General features: G+C 46.1%; 1 protein-coding gene across 1 annotated transcript in view; it reads left to right on the top strand.

The window, feature by feature from the left end:
- Window positions 1–20531, top strand: part of si:dkey-237h12.3 (teneurin-3) — a 107383-nt gene that overhangs the window by 65959 nt on the left and 20893 nt on the right. Inside the window, 11 exon segments of the mRNA XM_035532356.1 lie at window positions 1116–1217; window positions 1817–2011; window positions 4779–4979; window positions 12725–12910; window positions 13272–13304; window positions 13632–13652; window positions 14579–14725; window positions 15177–15262; window positions 15264–15340; window positions 15342–15392; window positions 17575–17694. Of these exon segments, the coding sequence (XP_035388249.1) occupies window positions 1116–1217; window positions 1817–2011; window positions 4779–4979; window positions 12725–12910; window positions 13272–13304; window positions 13632–13652; window positions 14579–14725; window positions 15177–15262; window positions 15264–15340; window positions 15342–15392; window positions 17575–17694 (1219 nt within the window).

Here is a 20531-nt window from a genome sequence, read left to right on the forward strand (position 1 = left end):
TTCTGTGGTTGACCAAATACAGTTTTTAAAAATATGTTCTATTTATTGTGAAACATCTAACCCCGTTTCCACCTGGATAACTTTGCTAGGACCCATGATTGCTCTTTTGCTGCTTGTGAACGTGTGTGTCAGTGTTTCTGTATATGCATGTGTGACTGTGTTTGTGTCATGTGTGTCTGGGTGTTTGACTTTGTGTGGGGTTTTATGGGTGTGCAAAATAACATTTGTGATTATATTTATTTTCATGACTGAACTATTGCTGTTTTTTCCAAAATTGTTTTTGAAAGACCTAATCCTGTTTCCACCTGGATAACTTTGCTAGACCATACATGTGTGTATGTGTGTGTGTGTTTGCTTGCATATGTGTGTGTGCACGCACGTGTTTGTGTGAGCATGTGTGTGTTTGCTTGCTTGTGTGTGTGTGTGTCTGTGTGTTTGCTTGCATATGTGTGTGTGCACGCACGTATTTGTGTGAGCATGTGTTTGCTTGCTTGCTTGCTTGCGCGCACGTGTGTGTGTGTGTGTGTGTGTGTGTGTGTCTGCCTCTAGTCTGCCTGTCCAGCTGCAGTGAGATAGTGCAACAGTGCTAATAATGTGGGCAAGAACACGTCCTGACTTGTTGCCAATCGATAAGCCTTATGCAGGCCTGCCATGCGCCCAGCAGTGAGTGGTCCAGGAAGACTGATTCTCTAGTGCCCTGAACTGCTCCGCTGGGTCACCAGCCTGCGTCCTCACATATGAATTTATCGATATAATGCCACTTGTGTTTACAGCTGTAAACTATACAGCTCTCCACCAACACCACCTGTTTTTCTTTTGCTTTTGTTGTTTGTTTGTTTTTTCACATGCTCAATAAAGACATCAGCTTGATGGGTTCTCCTTACAGCCGTTGAAGATTTGCTATTTCCTGTCAGGTTTGCTCATGTGCTGATTTGGTCGCCCCTGTACTAGCTGGGAGCATCTGAGACACGCTCGGCTGCGTAGGAGTGTGTGTCCTTCGGAGGAGCAAGACTCCGGAGACTTGTCAGAAAGAATAAAGAAAATGTGTTTGACTCTGAAAAAATTGGAGGGGAAAAAAAGTCTGAAAGTCTTTTCTTTTTTTTCATTCTTTCCAGAGTCAGTGATGGAATGCCCGCACAACTGCTATGGCAACGGAGAGTGCACGTCTGGCACATGCCGATGTTTTCCGGGATTCCTTGGTCCATACTGCTCCAGAGGCAGGTTATCTTGGTGTACTTGACTAAAGGACAATAGTGGCATTGTGGGATAAATGACTCCTCGTGCAGTATAAGGGTGCTGACACTTGCCAAATCACATTATCCTGCTTCACATGAGAGTGTCGTCCAGCTGGCCAGAATTAAGGAACAGCTGAACCTAAGCTTCACTCCAAACTGTCCCTGGGTATTTATAGCAAGTAAAATATTAGGAACTTGTTCTTTGGCTGTGGGAAACTCTTTATTTCCTTTTGCAGTCTGTCACACTGATTATGACCATGTTTGCTCAAAATGTCAGATACCCATCAGCCAACAAACAATCCTGGCAGATTTTGGAAATGGCCGTCGGCTTTAGGACATTCCAGCCAAAAATGACCAGAGTGATTGACTAGGAAACGTTCTAGAGTCATTCCAGAGAGTTTGTGTGTGTTTGTCAGCTTTGGTCGGTTTTTGGTCGGTGACGGTGTTGTAACTCTGGCTTGGTGGGGGCAGAGTGACATCGTCGCCTCCAACCTGCCGCAGATGGCCGGTGGTAAGCACGGTATTTACGGAACAGCGTGAGTGACCTTTAACCCGAGACTGTGCCTTGTCTGTGTCCCAAGCTGCCTGCCCTGTGCTGTGCAGTGGTAACGGCGAGTACAGCAGGGGGCGCTGTCAGTGCTATAGCGGCTGGAAGGGCACAGAATGCGACGTTCCCGGCGGGCAGTGCGTGGACGTCCGTTGCGCGGGTCGCGGCCTGTGCGTGTCGGGCCTGTGTGTGTGTAACCCCGGCTACAAGGGAGAGACCTGTGAGATGGGTAAGTGGACATCATACTGGGAAGCTCATGGCAGAATTCCATCAGTCTAAAGTGGAGCACATCAAACAGAAATATGTTCTTTTTCAACACCACAGAGCAGTTCATTCTTCTGATGCACATATCGACTGCGTGGCAAATATTTGTTTTGATAAATTACCTTCATTTATCTACGTCCATTGACTCAAATTCATTCTGTGTGTTTGTGTGTGTGTGTGTGTGTGTGTGTGTGTGTGTGAGCGTGTGTGTGTGTGTCCCACCATCATTGGCTGAAAAACTCCTACCTTCCAACAGCTTTTATTTTCAGCCTTTCGATTCCTACAGCCTCTCTCCTCCCCTGCGGTCAATCCAATCGAGTGTATTGATCCCGAGTCGGTCGATGTGGGGATGAACTCCTTAGATGTATATTTTCAGGTCACTTGAGCACTCTGTTAGATGCTATTGAGTTGAGTGAGTAATTCACCTTCGTCCTCGGAGAGAGTGTGAAGGCCGATTGTTCTGTCTTCCGAACGTAAAGGATTCAAAGACCAACGCACTCCTGCTTTTTTGCTGTTGTTGTAGTTGTTTTTGTTATTTATTTCATTTTTATACACTCCTTGTTAAGTAGTGAAATTTTAAACAGCCCTTGTGAAATTCCTGTTCCACGGAGCTCATCCTCTCCAGCACATGCAGCTATTAATTTTGTGTGACCCTGCCTGCAGTACTTGACCGTTTTATTTTACCATTTAGTTTTGCTTGCTTATTTCTTTTTATAGAGATCTCTTGTGGAGTGTGCATTGTACTTGCTCATTAAATAACAGAAGATTTATGAGTTGTTGCACACAGAAAACAAGTTGTTACATGCAGAAAACGAGTGTGTTCTTTTCAGTCTTGACCTTTCTGTGCTGGTCAGCTTCGATTTGGGTCCGTTTCACCCCACAGTTTTTTCCTGGTGCCTCAGATGAGCTGTTATGAACAGCCCCAGATTCCATCCTTTAGGGATATATAGATGTCTGTTCGTGTTCTGGCCGTTTTCTTTGAAACTCGCTATTTAATCACCCCCCCCCCCCCCCTCAAGGAATATAGGCAATCATGAATGAAGGCATTCGTCAGCACTCAGAGCACGTGGTCTGCATGTTAGTAAAAGGCTCTTACTGCTCTCACGGCTCTAATAGGACCTGTCACCGGATATTTAGATATTAAGCTTTCTGTGCGAACTGTATCAGATCTCATTTCTGCGGTTTCCACGCTGCAGACGGTAAAGCTAATCGGAGTAACGGTACGATGGCGAACTCTGCCAGGCAAGGACACTCTAGCGCCCGTGTCGCGTCACACAGGACAGCTCTGGCTATTTTATTTCACTTTTTGCATTTCAAAACTTTATTCTGGTATTCTGGTACATGTCTTTATACATGTACGAGATCTGGTATGACGGGGGTAAATTATAATCACGAGCAATAAGAATGAATTTGTATGCAAGGGAAATATTTGTGATTTATTTATGATCCCACCCTTGGTTTCCCGCATAGCTCTTTGTATTTATAGGTCTATCTTTAGAAGCCACGAGCAGGACTTTCATTGATTAGCGTCCATAAGGAGGAACAGATTATGTTGCTTTAAGCCAAGGAAATAAAGGGTAATGGGCCTGTGATGAACGCGCTCCCTCAGCACGAGCAGGCTCCGGGCGAGCCGTGCCGGTCCTAACCACGTGCGCTCAGACGCGCAGGGAATCACCATTCTCAAAGCGAAATCTGTATCCTTTGGCTTTTCCTAAATAAAGAAATAAATAACAACAACAACAAAAACCCGTTCTTGGATGAGAGGAATGACAGTTAATAGCTAGACTGGCATTTTCTGAAACACTGGCAAGAAACAGTGAGATGCACTTAAGGGGATAAACTAAAAAAAAGCTAAAAATAATAATAATATTCGTGTTTACCGTGTATGAATAAGTATTATTTATTTGTCTATGACATTTTGGGAATTGTGGCCTCTGCAGCATCTGTGTTATATAGTAATTGGATTTATGCAAATAGCACTAGCGCGTGAGTGTGGACTCTCCCGTAGACTGGGGTGTGTCTCCGCGTGCGCGCCAATCCGGGGTGCCGGTGAGCCCGCCTGAACCACTGCGTGCGGGACGCTTTTAGCAGGAAAAAAAATAAAATAAATGTCTTCGCCTGCTGCGTTTAATGTTTTAAAGTCTAAACCACAGCCAGCAGCAAAGCTGTGAATAGGACGCCGGACAACCGCGCGCTCAGCGCGATGACACATAAGGTGGACAGCGCAAGCTGGCCGGCCCGCGAGCGCCTAATTAATGTGAATGGGGGTTGGCGGTATTGGGAGGATGTAGCTGAATAATTGTCGTCTGCGTGGCATAAATCTCCGCATATTTATCAGTCTGTGTGACTCGCTGCCGGGAGCTGCCGTTTCAGATGCGTTCGCTGTTTATGCAGTTTTGAAAAGCTGAAAGAATAGTTGGCAATGAAGTTTAATGTGTTCCTTTGCCTGCGCCATCTGCGTCGTCAGTATTCATCAACTTTGTTGCTCAACCTTCATAAACTGAGCTTTTATTGTAATTTCAAATGTTTTTTTTTCCCCCCCTTTATTGTTGGTTGTTTAGTGAACACAAACTTAAAAAATGGATCGTTAGCTGTTGCTTAGCCTTTAAATTCATATTATGACTGAAATCACATCTGCAGGCTTTCCTGTACAAGCACCCTTCACCCAACCGGAGGGGAGGACTTTTAGTGCTCACCAGCTGAAAAATAAAGGCCTTCTGTTTTGTCCACAGAGGACTGCGCAGTCCCGTCCTGTTCAGGGCACGGTTCCTGCCACCACGGCCGCTGCCAGTGCCTGCCAGGCTGGACGGGACCGAGTTGCGAGTCCCACCTCTCCCTCTGCCCCGAACACTGCTCAGGCCACGGGACCTTCCAGAGCGAGACTAGCACCTGCATCTGCGAGGCCAACTGGACCGGACCAGACTGTTCTGTTGGTGAGACATTTCTTATCTGGATGTCACATGCGGTCACGGTGCCTGTTCGGCTGTTACCTGTTAGGAGACTCATGCACAGTTTGAAATGAATGCTTTTTAAATAAGGAGAACGGTCTCTGACCATGTGATCTGCCTCTGAGCAAATCCGATCACTAGCTTGGATATTGATGTGTTAATCACAAGTGGGTAGGAGGAACAGTGTGTGCAGGTCACGAGACAAATGAGTCTCCAGATTAAGAGGGGCTGCCTACAAATCTGGGACCAATCGGTCCACATGGGTTTTGAGGCCCCTTGTTCTTAAATTCTAAAACAACACACGTCACATCAGGACTATAAGACTTGAAGGGGGGTGTGTGTGTGTGTGTGTGTGTGTGTGTGTGGAAGCACCAGAGTCGGCTCACCAAGGAGAGCCTTGGTGGTTGTCTTACATAACCAGTGGGCTCTTTGTCTCTTCGTCACCTCACCATTCCACCTCAATTAAGTAAAGTTTAATTAATGGACTTGTGGCGTGGATCGACCTGCATCCTGCCGGGACCTGGAAGCCTTAAAAACAGATAAACACCTTATCGCTAATGAAAAATTGATTACATTGATTAGCACAGAAAAAGAGGATGGACTAACTATATATATATATATATATATATATATATATATATATATATATATATATATATACATATATACACACACATACACACACACACACACACACACACGCTTGATGGAATGAAATCACCATTCATTCTTAATATTAGGCAGAAGTGGTTCTGTCTAATCAGAGTTCAAGGACTCCCATTTGAAGATGAGTTTCTTTCAGACACAAGTATGAAGAGCTTTTGTGGTCAACCATTAGGGGGCATTCAATTAATTTGGCTCCATTGTAGTGACTATTTGACATTGGTGTGTCTGCGCTTTCTTCCCCACAGAAAATAGATTTGGAAATGCTCCTTTGTCGAACGGGTCTGAATCTGATCTTACCTGAAAGGTGGCCCAAAGCACATAAGGACAAGGGGTTTAAATGAGTCATCGAAGTGATTTTTGTTCAGAGTTCATCCGCCTGTAGAATGGTCTTATAAAATGGAAACTGCTGAGAGCACAAGGTGTTTGGACGGATTCCTAACGGTTGTAGAGGTGATCAGACTGCCGCGGTAATGACCGAAACAACCTGAAACAATGGCTGATGGGAATAGGAGGGTGTCCTGCGCTTCCCAGCCAATGTGCAGGGTGCCTGACGCAGGTTCCTTCTTGGGGATATTTTAGTGTATATCATGTACACCAACAGATCTTAAAACCAATGAGAACAGCAAGTACCTAAGCTTAGTCTTTGGGCAAATAAATAACCAGAAGTGGGGCAAAAAAAAAAAGATTTTGTTCTAGTGATGAAATTACAAAAAGAAAAGATTAAAGCGTTTCTTGTTGCTCCTGGTGAATGGCCCGTTGGATTCGGGACTGAGTCTTCTCAGCTTGTGCGTTGAGCTGTCCCTCTGCCTCTTGTGGTCACCCCTGGTCCCATTCGCCACATTTATCATCTGTTTGATGGGTGAGAAGCTTTTGTCGGTTTTCTGTGACAAAACCAATAATTTTAAAAACTCTGTTCCAAGTGTCCTTTCCCCCGGGGGCTTTATAACGAGGAAATGAATTGGCCCTGACTGACGGAGCTGAGCATCAGCTGCTGAAATGCACTTGATGCTGCTCACACGGGCCTCCGCGTCTGCCGCCATGGAAAGTGCTTTGTGTGCAGACGCGCGCTGCACGTTTTTGTCTGTGAAGTCGTTGCATAAAGTCAATCTCCTTCATCCAAGGTGACGGAAAGAAGCGTGGTCTTCTTTCTGCTCAGGACTTACGCTCACCTCTTCATCATAAACCTCCCCCGCAACACTCACCATCCCACTCACATCTCGCTGACGCACCCAGGCAGGACCGTGGGAAGGACATATTAAGCACATAGTTGATTGGTTTAACCTTTGTGAATGTCAGGCACATTGACCTACCTATAGGCTATATGTTCTTCATTAAACTTAAATTCATACATGTTTGTAACTAGGGGGAATTCTTGACAGGAGAAAATTGAAATTAGACTACTAGGTTAATAAAGGGATTTTTTAAAAAAAAGTAACATGTATATACAGAAGCCAGGACAGTTGGTAAAATATATATTTAAAAAAAATCTAGCCATCCCTAAAAGAAATATGTTATGAAACAAAAACAATTTAATAACAATGTAGTTGCCAGAAATCTTCGTAAATTTGGGCTCAAGAACAGGAAATGACCAGATCATTTTATAGAGTGTGTTCAAAAAGAAATAAAATTACTTGACGATCTAAAACTATGACGATCGTGTCTCCTTAGAAATGTGCACAAGCTCATTCTAGTTTTATCTCATTTTCCAACCAAACACTTTTTCCCATTGTTCAGAAAACTAGCAATTCTGAAATGTATTGCTTGGCTATCGTTATTGGCCCCAATTTTAAATTCACAGAGAAAGGAACACTAATATCACCACCTGTTGTTTGAAATTGGAAAAGTACATTGTAGTGAAATATCAATCACAGGTTTACCTTTTTTTTTTTTTTACCAGTGAGATTATAAGACCACCATACTTGGCATAAAAAACACCATGGTTACTGCAGTGCTGGAACACTAGCAAACTTCCAACTTTGACTTGACACCGAGCGTGTACACCAGCATACGGTGCCACCCAGACATGGTGTAATTAATTAATCACCGGGCACTGGTAAGGACAGGGAAGATAAGGTATTACTCCTCTGCAAGATCTTTCCGGGGTTTTTTAGCAAGAACACATTTATGAGTTTAAAATGCATATTTAAAACCAAGTTGAATGCAGTCAGTAATCCTCTTAAGCTCTTTGATACGAAGTAAAAAAAAAAAAAAGTCCATTAGCCCCTCATGGAGAGAGATCTTGGTATTCTTCTACATCAACACAAGATGGTAAGCATGGTTTTAGTGCCAGTAAGAATATAATTGATGCATTTAATTTGGTGCAGGGTTACATACGGAACACAGCCTACCCAGTATTAGAGTGGTCACAGTGGGTTTCAGTAATACAACACACACACACACACACACACACACGATGCACAGTCAGCACTGTCGTTAGCCGCTGCAGTGTGGATCGGCCCACCGGTTCATCGGTCATATTCAGAAGGACACGTCCCTTGCGTTATTCCTCTTTGGAATGAGGCAGCAGCTAGCCATCCTTACAGCCAGAACTCCTCCTCCTGTACTGCCGCGTCTAGCTGGGGTGATGAAGGTGTCACTTCTTCCTGAGCTGTATAAACAGAGACCTCCCGTTCATTCTGAGGTTAAACTTCTTAAGATCTCAGACTCATTTCGGAAAACATCCTCTTCTCAGATCTCCAAAACATACATTTCTTTAATTCTTCTGTAGTCCAACCAAATAATTGAATTCCTTAAATGTACGTGCTCAGATTGCTCTTCTCTCTTGCGGTGTCTTTTCTTCCCCGTGCTATTGACAATAATAATTGTATTATGATAATATCATTGTTCTCTTTATTGTATTTTTACAATAAATTTTGTTTTACGCAAAGGGGATAAAAGAGAGAGGAAAAAAACGATGCAGTGAGAGGTTTTGTGATGTCAGGTTGAAAATAAAATCCACACAAGAGAAGAGTGCCACAATACACACACCCCACACACACACACACACACAAGAGAAGAGTGCCACAATACACACACCCCCCCCACACACACAAGAGAAGAGTGCCACGATACACACACTCACACACTCACACACACACACACACACACACACACACACACACACACACACGAGAAGAGTGCCACAATACACACACCCCACACACACACACACACACACACGAGAAGAGTGCCACAATACACACACACCCCCCACACACACAAGAGAAGAGTGCCACGATACACACACTCACACACACACACACTCACACACACACACACACACACACACACACACAAGAGAAGAGTGCCACAATACACACACCCCACACACACACACACACACACACGAGAAGAGTGCCACAATACACACACCCCCCCCACACACACACACAAGAGAAGAGTGCCACGATACACACACTCACACACACACACACTCACACACACACACACACACACACACACACAAGAGAAGAGTGCCACAATACACACACCCCACACACACACACACACACACACACAAGAGAAGAGTGCCACAATACACCCCCCCCCACACACACAAGAGAAGAGTGCCACGATACACACACTCACACACTCACACACACACACACACACACACACACACACACACACACACACAAGAGAAGAGTGCCACAATACACACACCCCACACACACACACACACACACACACACGAGAAGAGTGCCACAATACACACACCCCCCCCACACACACACACAAGAGAAGAGTGCCACGATACACACACACTCACACACACACACACACACACACACACACAAAGAGAAGAGTGCCACAATACACACACACACACACACACACACACACACACACACACACACAAGAGAAGAGTGCCACAATACACACACACATACACAAGAAAAGAGTGCCACAATATACACACACACATAAAGAGAAGAGTGCCACAATACACACACACACACACACACAAGAGAAGAGTGCCACAATGCACACACACACACACACACACACACACAAGAGAAGAGTGCCACAATACACACACAAACACATACACACACACACAAAAGAGAAGAGTGCCACAATACACACACACACACAAACACACACACACACAAGAGAAGAGTGCCACAATACACACACACACACACGAGAGAAGAGTGTCACAATACACACACACACACAAGAGAAGAGTGCCACAATACACACACACACATACACAAGAAAAGAGTGCCACAATACACACACACACACACACAAAGAGAAGAGTGCCACAATACACACACACACACACACAAGAGAAGAGTGCCACAATGCACGGACACACATACAAGAAGAGTGCCACCAAGACAACACAAAACACGCACGCACACACACACACACACACAACAGAAGAGTGCCACAATACACACACACACACACACACACACCCCACACACACATACACAAGAAGAGTGCCACAATACACACACACACACACACACACACACACACACACACACACAAGAGAAGAGTGTCACAATACACACACATACACAAGAAAGGAGTGGCACAATACACACACACACACAAGAGAAGAGTGCCACAATACACACACACACATACACAAGAAAAGATTGCCACAATACACACACAGACACACACACACACACACACACACAAGAGAAGAGTGCCACAATGCACACACACACATACAAGAAGAGTGCCACCAAAACAAAACAATACACACACACAAGAGAGAGAAGAGTGCCACCAAGACAAAACAAAACACACACACACACACACACAAGAGAAGAGTGCCACAATACACACACAAACACACACACACAAAAGAGTGCCACAATACACACACAAACACATACACACACACACACATACACACACACAAGAGAAGAGTGCCACAATACACACACACACACCCCACACACACACATACACACACACAAGAGAAGAGTGCCACAATACACACACACACACAACAAGAGAAGAGTGCCACAACACACACACACACAAGAGAAGAGTGTCACAATACACACACACACACAAGAGAAGAGTGCCACAATACACACACACACACACACACACAGAGAAGAGTGCCACAATGCACACACACACATACAAGAAGAGTGCCACCAAGACAAAACAAAACACATGCGCGCGCACACACACACACACACACAGAGTGCCACAATACACACACACACACCCCACACACACACATACACACACAAGAGAAGAGTGCCACAATACACACACACACACACACAAGAGTGCCACAATACACACACAAACACATACACACACACACAAAAGAGAAGAGTGCCACAATACACACACACACACACACACACACACACACATACACAAGAAAAGAGTGCCACAATACACACACACACAAGAGAAAAGTGTCACAATACACACACACATACACTAGAAAAGAGTGCCACAATACACACACACACACACAAAGAGAAGAGTGCCACAATACACACACACACACACACACACACACAGACACAAGAGAAGAGTGCCACAATACACACACACACATACACAAGCAAAGAGTGCCACAAAACACACACACAAAAGAGAAGAGTGCCACAATACACACACACACACACACACACACGAGAGAGAGAAGAGTGCCACCAAGACTAAACAAAACACACACACACACAAGAGAAGAGTGCCACAATACACACACACACCCCACACACACACATACACATACACAAGAGAAGAGTGTCACAATACATACACACACACAAGAGAAGAGTGCCACAATACACACACACATACACAAGAAAAGATTGCCACAATACACACACACACACACACAAAGAGAAGAGTGCCACAATGCACACACACACATACAAGAAGAGTGCCACCAAGACAAAACAATACACACACACATACACACACAAGAGAGAGAGAAGAGTGCCACCAAGACAAAACAAAACACACGCGCACACACACACACACACACACACACACACACACACATACACAAGAGTGCCACAATACACACACACACACACCCCACACACACATATACACACACACAAGAGAAGAGTGCCACAATACACACACATACACACAAGAGTGCCACAATACACACACAAACACATACACACACACACACAAAAGAGAAGAGTGCCACAATACACACACACACACACACGAGAAGAGTGCCACAATACACACACACACACACACACACACACACACACACACACACACACACAAGAAAAGAGTGCCACAATACACACACACACACACACAAGAGAAGAGTGTCACAATACACACACACACACACATACACAAGAAAAGAGTGCCATAATACACACACACACACACAAAGAGAAGAGTGCCACAATACACACACACAAGAAAAGAGTGCCACAATACACACACACACACACACAAGAGAAGAGTGCCACAATACACACACACACATACACAAGAAAAGAGTGCCACAATACACACACACACACACAAAGAGAAGAGTGCCACAATACACACACACACACACAAGAGTGCCACAATACACACACACATACACAAGAAAAGAGTGCCACAATACACACACACACAAGAGAAGAGTGCCACCATACACACACACACATACACAAGAAAAGAGTGCCACAATACACACACACACACACACACAAGAGAAGAGTGCCACAATACACACACACACACACACACACACACACACACACACACACACAAGAGAAGAGTGCCACAATGCACACACACACATACAAGAAGAGTGCCACAATACACACACACACACACACACAAGAGAGAAGAGTGCCACCAAGACAAAACAATACACATACATACAAAAAACAAACAAAAAAACATTTATTCTTCCACTGTGGATTAAAGTGGAGTGTTGTACAGGGGTACATTTATTCTTGAGCTGTCTTATTTTACTAAAGTTTTTAAGTTTCTAATGTAGGAGCAGTGGTATGTAACATCAAACACTGTGCATATACTCGCCCTGTAATAGCAACTGACAGAAACTGTCATGTGTGTGCATCTGTGTGTGTGTGTTGTCGTTTCAGAAGTGTGTGCTTCTGAGTGCAGTCCTCACGGTGTGTGTGTGGGCGGAGTGTGCCACTGTTCAGGAGGCTGGTTGGGCCCCCGCTGTGACGAGGAGGAGTGTGTGCCGCACTGTGGGGAGCACGGCGTGTGTCTCAATGGCCAGTGCGAATGCCACCAGGGCTGGACAGGGGAACGTTGCAACATCGGTGAGCCCACCCACGTTCAGGCCCTGCCCACAAGCCTGACTCCACCCTCATTCTGACCCTGCCAGCACACTGGCCCCGCCCATGTTGTGCCCCACCTGCAACCCCCCAGCCAACCCCCCACAGGCGACACTTGTACATCACAGACCCATAGCAGTCCTAATTTCTTTTTACCAGCACCAATTAGTGACATCCCTGGAGGCCAATTAGGGCACTCGTGAGAAAAAGAGGCACCTCATATCGTGACAGCCACTGTAAACACAAAGTTGCCAGTTTTTTTATTTTGATTTAAAAAAAAAACCCAGAAAGAAATAATGATTTACTGTCTTTTCTTTCTCTCCGTCCCTTTCTTCGACTCACGTAGCCCACTATCTGGATGGCAAAATCAAAAGGTACCGTGTTCGCTTTCATGCTCAGCTTAGCTCTGTTTCTCCTAATGTAAATATTTCCCTTTTATTCTGAATTTTTCTTCTTCCTGGAGATGTTTTGGTAATTTAGCAGAGGTCAAACTCCTTTTATTTCTCCAAAAATGTATCCTTGCTCTCTCTAATTAACAGCACAAATGTAAATACCATGAAATCTAATATCTAGCAAAGCGAGGGCGGGCCTTTAGCGTGTTAGCCGGTGTCCCTCTGCGCGGGCCGCCAGGCTGTTGTACGTCGTGCTTTCTGCGCTAGGTCTGCTCCCTCTTTAATTCTTTGCCGTGGATGTCTCTTCACGATAGCAGACTGGATAGGATACCGAGGTAACAGCCCTGCAGTCCTGAGGAGAGCATGTCTCTGTGCTCCCTGTCCTGTCCCCAAAGCATGACGCTCATTGTCTTTGCATATCTGTCTCCTACTGTCCACCTACATGTGTACGACTTCCAGGTGGCCAGTTCCGCACAGCCATTAGGACGCAACTGTACACGCACGCAACTGTACACGCACGCATATTCAAGTGAATTCTACAAGCACACACACACACACACACGCACGCGCGCACACACACACACACACACACACACACACACACACACACACACACCTGGACATGCAAGCACTCGAGCCCACGCGTCTCGTGTGTGTGCGCGCTGGGGTCACGGCTGTGAAGGGTCACTGTCTCGTGTTCCTTACCTTGTGTCCTGTCTCCTGGCTCTGAGGCAGTACCCAATCGTTGCTAAGCTTCCACAGTTTAGCGGTTCTTCTTTCTGACCTGAGCCACTCTCCAGTAGAGGAGATCACAGCACAGGAGTCCTGTCTGACAGAATCCCCCCTCTACCCGCTCTGTTACTCCGAAGGAGCTGTGAATTCACATAGACATTGTTTTATTCATTCCCTCTAAACCTGTATGTGCTTTCTGAGACGTTTCTTTTTTTCCGTGGGCCTTTTCTAAGATTCTGTTAGAGAGTAATGTGACCCAAGATAAATATTCCAAAAAAAACCAGCAACAAGTTCACGTCCACGTCCATGATTTAAAAGACTGAAAGCAGGAAATGGTGTCATGTGAAATCAAGCTCTGTTCCCAAGTCCTGTCCCATGTCTCTGAAATGTCACGTTTCAGACATTTGATTGGCTGAGATACATTCTCCATGTTATCCTTTATGTCTGAGATGTTGCGTGTATGCCGTGTGGTTGGGTCACTGGATTGCACGCGTGTGTGTGTGTGACTACTCGTAATTTGTCCCGGTAGACAGCTGCCCCGGCCTGTGTAACAGCAACGGCAGGTGCGTCCTCGACCAGAACGGTTGGCACTGCCTCTGCCAATCAGGGTGGAGAGGGGTGGGGTGTGATGTCGCCATGGAAACCCTATGCTCAGACGGCAAGGACAACGAGGGAGGTGAGAATTAGCCTGATTTAACCAGAGGCACTTGTGCTTGTGCGTGTGTGTCCTGATTCAGAGAAATGATTTGATCAAAATAAAATTTGTTTGCCGCTCTTTCTGGTGTGCCGTTGTGGTTTAAATTTAATATCACCAATAAACAGTCAATAAAATTGGACATATTCTGTTAGGTGTATGTGTGTTACTGGGTAAGTAAATAAAATAGAGACCTGTGATGAATGTGTGGACATTCTGATGTATAAGAGAACACAGTCCTCCCGGCTCACTCGTTCTCTGACCTCGTATAACATCTGACTCTCCGAAAAAGAGCTTTAGCTTTAAATCATTTAAAACCAAAATTTAAAATTCACTGCGAACCGCTCTTCCTACTCGGGAAGCAGAGGTCCCATATACCGTGTTAGCCAGCCGGCCGGTCCTGCATCACGGCCGTGTCTTGTTGCTCCTGCAGATGGCCTTCTGGACTGCATGGACCCGGACTGCTGCCTGCAGAGCTCCTGTCAGGACCAGGTGTACTGCCGGGGTGGGCCGGGACCCCAGCGCCACGGCCCGCCAGCATCCACAGCCTTCCTCCGTTACCGCGTCCCTGGAGTTCTACCAGCGCGTCACTTCCTGGTGTCCCGGGAGGGACCCACCGGCTTCCTGGAGAAAACCCATTCAACAGCAGGTTTGGAGCATGAGTTGGGTGGGGTGGCATGGGTGAGCTGCAGCGTCGCACTGTGTGTGTGTGTGTCACTGGTTTGGCTTTCACTGGTGCTTACCGAAAGGCCCATGATCTGCAGTAGCGGAAACAGCGTTAAGGATTCGCTGGTGGAAATAACTCGTTCCTTTTTGCTCCGGTTGTTGGTTGTTGTTTTCTCCCTCTGTGCTTTTGTTCCGGCTGCACCGGTGACCTTGATGCTGTTTGATGTGTTGCAGTGTTATGAAAAAAAACTGCATCCTCTATGTTTCTGGACCTGTGGGGGAGCGAGGAGAATCGTGCTTCATGTCTGAGCAGCACAAACTAAACAGCTTTGCCACACTTCCTGGACTTTGAAAAATTGTTTCTTCGACATGCCGGGTCCCACAGGACGTGATCAGCCGTGTTTTCTTAAGGAGGCAAAGGATGTGGTTTTGTCCCGCAATGCAGTGTGATGCAGGATGAGACGAATGGACAGGCAGGCATACAGGCGGAAAGACCAGCAGACAGACAGACAGGCAGGCAAGATGACAAAGCAGCAGGCATACAGACAGGCAGACCTGCAGACAGACAGACAGACAGGAAGCAGGCAGGCAGGCAGACCAGCAGACAGACAGACACAGACACAGACAGACACAGACAGACACAGACAGACAGGAAGCAGGCAGGCAGGCAGACCAGCAGACAGACAGACACAGACACAGACAGACACAGACAGACACAGACAGACAGGAAGCAGGCAGGCAGGCAGACCAGCAGACAAACAGACACAGACACAGACAGACACAGACAGACAGAAGCAGGCAGGGCAGGCAGACCAGCAGACAGACAGACACAGATACAGACAGACAGGAAGCAGGCAGGCAGGCAGACCAGCAGACAGACAGACACAGACAGACAGGTAGGCAGGCAGGCAGGCAGACCAGCAAACAAACAAACAGAGAGGCAGGCAGGTAGGCATACAGACAGGCAGACAGACTGGCAGGCAGACAGACAGGTTGTGCTGTCCCGTGGCACAGATGAGTGTCAGTTTTGGCAGTCCTGACAGTGGCCTGGTCAAAGCCATTACTGCATTAAGAGAATGCTCTCATACTCAGCTGTATTAGTGGGGGCTTGAAATGAGTCGTGTCGAGCACATCAGCTGCACTTACATGGGCTTCCCCTGGGAAATCGAGTTTCTGGAACGTCATGGAATTTTAAAAAGTCTGGTTCAGACCTGGGACCGCTGGTGGAACTGAACATATTTTAGGTCAAGACATTGAATAAAAGGGAATTTTGTTTGTAGCATCTTTAAATTTTAGTTGCCGTTTATGAGAATCTTATAATTTCACACATTTCCCATATTGGGTGAGTGGTTGTTATGGTTACCTAATTTTTCTGCACCCATTTGACAAAGATGACCTGTTTTTCTGTTCATGAAATTCAGATTTTTACTCGGTGAAAGTCAGGGAGAAGTCAGGGAGAAGTCATGGGATTTGACTGAATTGGAGTGGGACCCGAGTAACGTAATATACGTCATTCTTATGTTCTCCACAGCAATGTTTTAAAACATCATAATATATTTTCAGTTAATCGATGATGTTGAAGAAAAAAAAAGAATATTATCCAGGAACAGCAGCTAAAAATAACTTTGACCGCAGTTCCATAGGCGAACATACAGTATTTCTGCTCTAATGTTCAGACTTGGTCAATAACTGGAAGTGAGCCAGTGACCACCTTCATGAGTACCAGAATAAGAGCATATGAACAGAAACCCTAACCACAGGGAGACGGAAAGGTCTTGTAGTGGTGGCAGCTGACAGCCAACCAGTGAAACCAGTGAAGGACTGAACCAGGCCGGGGCGTCCTGAACCCCGGAGCCTCAGATCCACTCACCCATCCAGACAGCCACAGGACTGCAGGTCAAATGGCCCAATGAAAGGGCCTCAGTTGCGATTAGCTCTCTTAAGACACCTGGTCGAGGGGACATGGAAGAAACGCGTGTCCCACTGAGGATACAATGGAAGGAGATCTGTGGTACTTTGCGTGTAATGTGGGGAGTGAGCAGTTTTAAGGTCACGCATGCGAGCGCATTTGGCCGGTCTTCAGGATGGGATTAGCACGTCTTCCTTTTCTGTCTGAAAGTGTGTTGCTTATGCTCGTGGTACTGTTGTTTTTGTTTGTTTGTCAGCCTGGCATCTGTGGTGAGAGGTCAGGTGGTGACGGAAGATGGAACACCGCTGATCGGAGTCAATGTGTCACTTCTGTATGACCCCCAGCAGGGCTATACCATCAGCAGACAAGACGGAATGTATGTATACACACACACACACACACACACACACACACACACACACACACACACACACACACACACACACACACACAGAGCAGGGCTATACCATCAGCAGACAAGACGGAATGTACGTATACACACACACACACCACACACACACACTCACACACACACACACACACACACACACACACACACACACACACAGAGAGCAGGGCTATACCATCAGCAGACAAGACGGAATGTATGTATACACACACACACACACACACACACACACACCACACACACACACACAGAGAGCAGGGCTATACCATCAGCAGACAAGACGGAATGTATGTATACACACACACACACACACACACACAGAGCAGGGCTATACCATCAGCAGACAAGACGGAATGTATGTATACACACACACACACACACACACACAGAGCAGGGCTATACCATCAGCAGACAAGACGGAATGTATGTATACACACACACACACACACACACACAGAGCAGGGCTATACCATCAGCAGACAAGACGGAATGTATGTATACACACACACACACACACACACACACAGAGAGAGCATGGCTATACCATCAGCAGACAAGACGGAATGTATGTATACACACACACACACACACAGAGCAGGGCTATACCATCAGCAGACAAGACGGAATGTATGTATACACACACACACACACACACACACAGAGCAGGGCTATACCATCAGCAGACAAGACGGAATGTATGTATACACACACACACACACACACACACACACACACACACAGAGCAGGGCTATACCATCAGCAGACAAGACGGAATGTATGTATACACACACACACACACACACACACACACACACACACACACACACACACACAGAGCAGGGCTATACCATCAGCAGACAAGACGGAATGTATGTATACACACACACACACACACACACACACACAGAGCAGGGCTATACCATCAGCAGACAAGATGGACTGTACGTACACACACACACACATACACACACACACACACCTATCTTAAATGTAGACATTACCATGATTTACTTCTCAAATATGACCCTTTCTGGTTAATTACATAACTCTTCAGTTAATGCCACAAAAAATCATTTGCAAGGCATGACACACACACAAATGAACATGTCACCCATCTGCCAGCTTATTTGGATGTGCCTCAACAATATGCTCTAAAGCAGGACAGAGTGAATCAATCAATTAATTATAGATAACCTGCCAGCACTGTGTGTGTGTGTGTGTGTGTGTCCACTCATTAATCCCTCATCTGAAAACACTGGAATGGAAGGAGTGAAAGATGTTGGGCAGTGGTAATGTAGGGAGGGTGAATGTGAGGGAGAGGGTGAGTGTGAGGGACAGGGTGAATGTAAGGGTGAGTGTGAGGGTGAATGTGAGTGTGAGGGTGAATGAGAGGGTGAGTGTGAGGGCTCCAAGCTTAACACCACATAACACTGAAGGCACAGAGGAGGAGACTGAGATAAGCGCACCTTAATGTATGTGTGCATGTACGTGTGTCGCCTCTGACCACCAGGCTAAGTGGGCCTCCACTAACCACTGGACTAAATGAAACAGGTCCTCCACTAATCACTGGGATAAATGAGACGGGTCCTCCACTAATCACTGGGCTAAATGAGACGGGTCCTCCACTATTCACTGGGCTAAATGAAACGGGTCCTCCACTAATCACTGGGCTAAATGAGACGGGTCCTCCACTATTCACTGAGCTAAATGAGACGGGTCCTCCACTAATCACTGGGCTAAATGAGACGGGTCCTCCACTATTCACTGAGCTAAATGAGACGGGTCCTCCACTAATCACTGGGCTAAATGAGACGGGTCCTCCACTATTCACTGAGCTAAATGAGACGGGTCCTCCACTAATCACTGGGCTAAATGAGACGGGTCCTCCACTAATCACTGGGCTAACTGGAACGGGTCCTCCACTAATCATTGTGCTAAATGAGACGGGTCCTCCACTAATCACTGGGCTAACTGGAACGGGTCCTCCACTAATCATTGTGCTAAATGAGACGGGTCCTCCACTAATCACTGGGCTAACTGGAACGGGTCCTCCACTAATCATCAGCTCTTTGCTCCTCCTCAACCCCCCACTTAAAAAGACTTTAGAAAGTTTCATCCCACCCCTGCCTCTTGCCTCGTTGAGCGCAGGAGTATTCCAGCCGCTGCCGGGTATAAACCGCGAGACCTGGCTGTTATTTCAAACTCTCACCTCTCCATATTTGAAATAGCTGCATTTATTAATAACCGAGATCCAGCGCCGGAGTGCGACCTTATTTTTTTTTGTGTGTGTTAGAGCTGAGCGTGTGGGATACACTGTTATTAACGGCGCTCTGGAAAGAGCCACAAAAAAAAAGAAAGCATGTAATTTGCAGAGGAGCTGCTTGGATTGTGGGCTTAACGGCACAGCGGTCTTGTATCTGTCCTTCAAATGCCCTCTGGTGTACTGCAGGCAAAGCTGAGAGCATTCAGATCTCTCTGAATTCCTCGGTTCCACACACCTCGCCTTAATCGCTGTGGCCCTTCCATGTTGCATGTGATATAATTCATTATTCTGAAAGTGAACCTTTAATGCATGATAAGCGGGTATTGCCACGTGCCACGTTCCCAACCCAAATTCCAGGTCAAACTAACCTTACTATGTATATTTGAAACTTCCCCATACCGAGGTTAGTCGGACCTAGAAGTTGGGTTAAGCGGAAAAGAGAATTGTAACGGTAAGCTGAGGACAGGTTTTTTTAAGACAGAAAAGTGCTGCTTCATCCAGTTCATCATTTGAAATCATACATCGGCTGCTATGGAAATGG

Source organism: Electrophorus electricus, chromosome 12 (assembly GCF_013358815.1).
Source record: "Electrophorus electricus isolate fEleEle1 chromosome 12, fEleEle1.pri, whole genome shotgun sequence".
Taxonomy (NCBI): domain Eukaryota; kingdom Metazoa; phylum Chordata; class Actinopteri; order Gymnotiformes; family Gymnotidae; genus Electrophorus; species Electrophorus electricus.